Source organism: Nicotiana tomentosiformis, chromosome 7 (assembly GCF_000390325.3).
Source record: "Nicotiana tomentosiformis chromosome 7, ASM39032v3, whole genome shotgun sequence".
NCBI lineage: Eukaryota > Viridiplantae > Streptophyta > Magnoliopsida > Solanales > Solanaceae > Nicotiana > Nicotiana tomentosiformis.
Window position 1 is genome coordinate 7,822,382 of NC_090818.1, and position 5,700 is coordinate 7,828,081.

Sequence of the window (5,700 nt, forward strand, 5' to 3'; positions counted from 1 at the left end):
GCTTAGCGCTTGGGCTTTGGGAGCCCCTCCGGAGTTTGTACACACCCTCAGTAAGCGCAGAGTGTTGAGTGTTTTGAGTATTGAGTGCTGAGTGCGAGTGATGAGTGATGGAGTGACACTGCTATGAGGTTGTATTTAATTGTGTTGTTGCTGCATTTATCTGCTAAACTCTTTGTGGCATTTACTGAGTTATCGAATTTACCTGTTTATTTCTGTTTATATTTTAAATTGTGAAAATAAATAATTGGACTGTTTTACTTAGCTCGTCAGTATTGCTCAGTTCCTTAGTTATTTCTATTACTTGTTGAGGTGGTTGTACTCATGTTACACCCTACACTTTATGTGCAGATCCAAGTGAGTTACAACGCGACAATCGTTGAGTTCAGGCTAGCTATCTGTGGAGATTCCAAGGTAGCTGCTAGCATCCGCAGGACCTTGTTGCTCCTTTTATCATTTCTTCTTTTGGACTTTATTGACAGTTAGAAAGTTTTCATTTCTTAGTTCATAGATTTAGACGTTCATGACTTAGTGACACCCCGATGTTTGGGGCTCGTTTCCGTATCTCTAAAATTATAATTAGAGTTGATTTAGTTTATGAGAAATTTAAATGTTGAAATGTTTTATTAAATAATTGGTTTAGTAGTAATATTTTGGGAAATAGGCTTGCCTTGTAACACGATAGGCGTCATCACGACCATGGTTAGATTTTGGGTCGTGACAAGTTGGTATCAGAGCCTAGGTTACATAGGTCTCACGAGTCATGAGCGGGTTTAGTAGAGTCTTGCGGATCGGTACGGAGACGTCTGTACTTATCTTCGAGAGGCTTAAGAACCTTTAGCAAAATTTCACATTCTTGGATTCTTATCATGCGTTCTGTGTATTCTAGTAAGTAAACATCTTATATTTCATTCTCTAACAGATGGTGAGGACTCGTGCTACCGGTAAAGAGGGTCAGCCACCAGTTTCGACCGCGAGAGGCCGAGGCACCGGTAGAGGCTGTGGTAGGGGCAGAGGTGCAGCCCGTACAGCAGTTGGGGCAGTACCAGCAGATCCACCAGTTGTCCCAGATCAGGACCAGGTTCCAGTTATTGATGCGCTAGCTCAGGCACCACCTGTGCCTATTGTTATTCCTGGCCTTCAGGAGGCCCTAGCTCAAATTCTGACAGCATGTACCGGCCTTGCTCAGGCGGTCTCTATTTCGACGGCCACGACCACTTCTCAGGCTGGGGGAGGCACTCAGACTCCCGTCGCTCGCACACCCGAGCAGGTTATTCAGGGACTTCAGACACCGGAGGCACCACCAGCCCAGCAGGTTATAACTACACAGGATTATGTGGTTCCTGCTGTGCCTGAGGATGATCAGCATAGGTTGGAAAGGTTTGGGAGACTCCAGCCGCCACCTTTCAGTGGCACAGAGAGAGAGGACGCTCAGGACTTCTTGGACAGGTGTCAGAGGATACTCCGTACTGCTGGTATTTTGGAGACTTGTGGGGTCTTATTCACTACTTGGCAGCAGTTCTCCGCACATCACCCCTTACTTGGCAGTAGTTCTCCGTTCTCTTTCTAGAGATGTTTGTACCTGAGTCCCGCAGAGAGGAGCTGCGCAGGCAGTTTGAGCATTTTCGCCAGGGTAAGATGTCTGTTACAAAGTATGAGATACGATTTTCCGAGTTAGCTCGCCATGCGGTCTGGTTTGTTCCCACAGACCGAGAGAGGATCAGGAGGTTTATAGATGGCCTCGGTTTTCAGCTTCGATTGCTTATGACCAGGGAGAGAGTATCTGGGGTTACCTTTGATAAGGTTGTCGACATTTCTCGACAAATTGAGATGGTTCAAGGTCAGGAGAGGACTGAGAGGGAGGCTAAGAGGCCTCGTGGTCAGGGTGGTTTCAGTGGTGCTCCTCAGGGAGGTCAGTTTCAGCAGGACCAGTTTCAGTAGAGTCAGTCATCATTCAGTGCATTCCAGCACAGGGTTCTCATTATGACCCGCCCGTTCAGGTATCATCGGGTAATTCTTTTGGGCATCAGGAGAAACAGTTTCGTCAGAGGAGGGGTTATTTCGAGTGCGAGGATTTTGGTCACAATGCGAGATATTGCCCTAGGCTGTTGGGTGGGACTCCGCAGTGGAGTACTCGGCCAACGGCACCAGCACCAGTTCCTCCACCACCCGCCCAGCCAGCTAGGGGTGGAGTTCAGCCAGCTAGGGGTGGAGCCCAGTCAGCTATGGGTCGCCCAAGAGGGGGAGGCAGATCGGGGGGTGGTCAGGCCCGTTTCTATGCCCTCCCAGCCAGGCCATACATTATTGCTCCAGATGTTGTGATTTCAGGTATGTTCTTCTGTTATACTCGTTCGAGGACGAATATATGTTTAAGATAGGGAGAATGTAACGACCCGGCCGATCGTTTTGAGAGTTATAACCCCGTTTTCCCTATTTCTACTTTTTTTTGTGTTATTCATCTATATTATATTATATCGGGTTAGTTGGTTCGAGACCGGAGTGGTTTCAGAGTGAATTGAGACACTTAGTCTCCTAAGTAGAAACTTAAGTTGGAAAAGTCAACCGAATGTTGACCTATGTGTAAACGATCTTGTATTTGAATTCGGATGGTTCTGTTAGCTCCGTTATGTGATTTTGGACTTAGGAGTACATTCGAAATATGATTTGGAGGTCCGTGGCAGAATTAGGCTTGAATTGACGAAATTAAAAATTTGGCGATTTTCGGTCGGCAGTAAAAAAAATTAGATATCGGGGTCAGAATGGAATTCCGGGGGTTGGAGTAGGTTTGTAGTGTCATTTGTGACATGTGTGCAAAATTTCAGGTCATTCGGACGTGGTTTGGTTGGTTTCGGCATCGTTGGCAAATTTTGGAAGTTAGAAATCTTTAGGCTTGAATTCGGGGTTAATTCGGTGTTTTGGTGTTGCTTTGGGTGTTCCGAAGGTTCGACTAAGTTTGTAGTGGGTTATGTGACCTATTAGTGTAACTCGTTGAGGTCCCAAGGGCCTCGGGATGATCTCGGAAGGTTAACGAAAAGTTGAAGTTGGAAAATGCAGCTGGTGCTGCTGTTCTGGTGTGGCCGCACCTGCGGGTTGGGAACCGTGGTGTGTGTTTCGCAGGTGCGGAGTTTGGAAGCCTGGGGTTTTATCGTAGAAGCAGATGAGGGGTCACACCTGCGAGACCGCAGGTGCGAGGAGGTGATCGCATGCGCGATTCAAGGACCTTAAGTGACTTCCGCAGATGCGGGCTTTTGGGCGCAGAAGCAGAGGCCGCAGGTGCGCTATTTGGACCGCAGATGCGGTTTTGCTGGGCAAAAAGGCATAAATTGAACCCTTCGCGAATTTTTGGTCATTCTTCGCAATTTCAATTCAATATTTGGAGCTTTTGGAGGGTTTTGAAGAGGGATTCAAGGGGTTTTCATTGAGGTAAGTTACTTGAGCCCTAATACTTGTATATATTGTGATTTTTCGTTGTTTAATCATTGTAATTAGTGAAAATGAGGGGTTAGGGCTTGAGATTTTTGGAGAAGTAATTTAAGGATTTGAGGGACCAAACAGAGGCCGATTTTGATGAATTTTATATGGTTAGACTCGGGAGAGGACGAGGTTTATTATTCTGCCATTTTTGACTGATTTCGAGACGTGGGCCTGGGGGTCGGACTTTTGGCATATTTTTTGTAGTTTTTCTTGTGGAATTCATTCCATTAGCGTATATTGATGGTATTTTACTGATTGGGAATAGATTCGGAGCATTTGGAGACCGAGTCCAGAGACGAGGGCATCCCGAAGTAGGATTTTTACACTGTTAAGGTAAGTAACAGTTTTAACGCTGGCTTGGAGGGTATAAACCCAGAGAATTTGATATCGTGTGACTGTTTAGAGGTGATACTCACGCTAGGTGACGGGCGTGTGGATGTATACCTCGAGGGATTAAGACTTGTTCCTTCCCGTGAGGCCTCATGGCCATCATCTGTGTTTATGTAGTTACTTGTTGTTGAACTTGTCTGAATTCATGTTAGAGATCATGCTTAGGCTTTATTCATGCTCACATTATTTGTACTCAATCATAGAAATTATTGTACATGTTTACCTTAGTCTCTATTATTTGCTAATATGTTGTGATACTTGATGTGGGCTGTGTTCCTTTATTTGTTGGTGATGATGAGGCTAGTGAGGTGCATGATTGAGTGAGGCCGAGGGCCTGGTTGTGAGGATATTAATACCATAGCGTGTGAGTTGTCCGCGTAGCACGTGAGTTGACCGTGCGGGTCCAAGTATTGATACCATAGCGTGTGAGTTGTCCGCGTAGCACGTGAGTTGACCGTGCGGATCCAGGTATTGATATGATGGCACGTGAGTTGTCCGTGCTTAGCGCTTGGGCTTTGGGAGCCCCTCCGGAGTCTATACACACACCCAGTGAGTGCAGAGTGTTGAGTGTTTTGAGTATTGAGTGCGAAGTGCGAGTGATGAGTGATAGAGTGACACTGATGTGAGGTTGTATTTAATTGTGTTGTTGCTGCATTTATCTGCTATACTCTTTGTGGCATTTACTGAGTTATGAAATTTACCTGTTTATTTCTGTTTATATTTTAAATTGTGAAAATAAATAATTGGACTGTTTTACTTATCTTGTTAGTATTGATCAGTTCCTTAGTTATTTCTATTACTTGCTGAGGTGGTTGTACTTATGCTACACCCTGCACTTTATGTGCAAATCCAGGTGAGTTACAGCGCGGCGATCCTTGAGTTCAGGCCGGCTATCTGTGGAGATTCCAAGGTAGCTTCTAGCGTCCGCAAAACCTTGTTACTCCTTTTATCATTTCTTCTTTTGGACTGTATTGACAGTTAGAAAGTTTTCATTTCTTAGTTCATAGATTTAGACGCTCATGACTTAGTGACACCCCGATATTTGGGGCTCGTTTCCGTATTTCTAAAATTATAATTAGAGTTGATTTAGTTTATGAGAAATTTAAATGTTGAAATGTTTTATTAAATTCTTATAATTGGTTTAGTAGTAATATTTTGGGAAGTAGGCTTGCCTTGTAACACGATAGGTGCCATCACGACCATGGTCAGAATTTGGGTCGTGATAAGTTGGTATCAGAGCCTAGGTTACATAGGTCTCACGAGTCATGAGCAGGTTTATTAGAGTCTTGCGGATCGGTACGGAGACGTCTGTACTGTACTTATCTTCGAGAGGCTTCAGAACCTTTAGGAAAATTTCACATTCTTGGATTTTTATTATGCGTTCTGTGTATTCTAGTAGTAAACATCTGTATTTCATTCTCTAACAGATGGTGAGGACTCGTGCTACCGGTAAAGAGGGTCAGCCACCAGTTTCGGCCGCGAGAGGCCGAGGCACCGGTAGAGGCTGTGGTAGGGGCAGAGGTGCAGCCCGTACAGCAGTTGGGGCAGTACCTGCAGATCCACCAGTTGTCCCAAATCAGGACCAGGTTCCAGTTATTGATGCGCTAGCTCAGGCACCACCTGTGCCTATTGTTATTCCTGTCCTTCAGGAGGCCCTAGCTCAGATTCTGACAGCATGTACCGACCTTGCTCAGGCGGTCTCTATTTCGACGGCCGCAACCACTTCTCATGATGGGGGAGGCACTCAGACTCCCGTCGTTCGCACACTCGAGCAGGTTATTCAGGGACTTCAGACACCGGAGGCACCACCAGCCCAGCCGATTACAGCTGTATAGGATT

The 5,700-nt window shown here is 45.6% G+C and overlaps 1 protein-coding gene across 1 annotated transcript; it reads left to right on the plus strand.

Annotated features, from left to right (window-relative positions):
- The first annotated feature begins 1,569 nt into the window (after positions 1-1,569).
- LOC138895222 (uncharacterized) lies at positions 1,570-1,938 on the plus strand. Its single transcript, XM_070179888.1, has one exon. It carries the CDS (start codon positions 1,570-1,572, stop codon positions 1,936-1,938), a length of 369 nt encoding a protein of 122 aa, XP_070035989.1.
- The last annotated feature ends 3,762 nt before the right edge of the window (positions 1,939-5,700 follow it).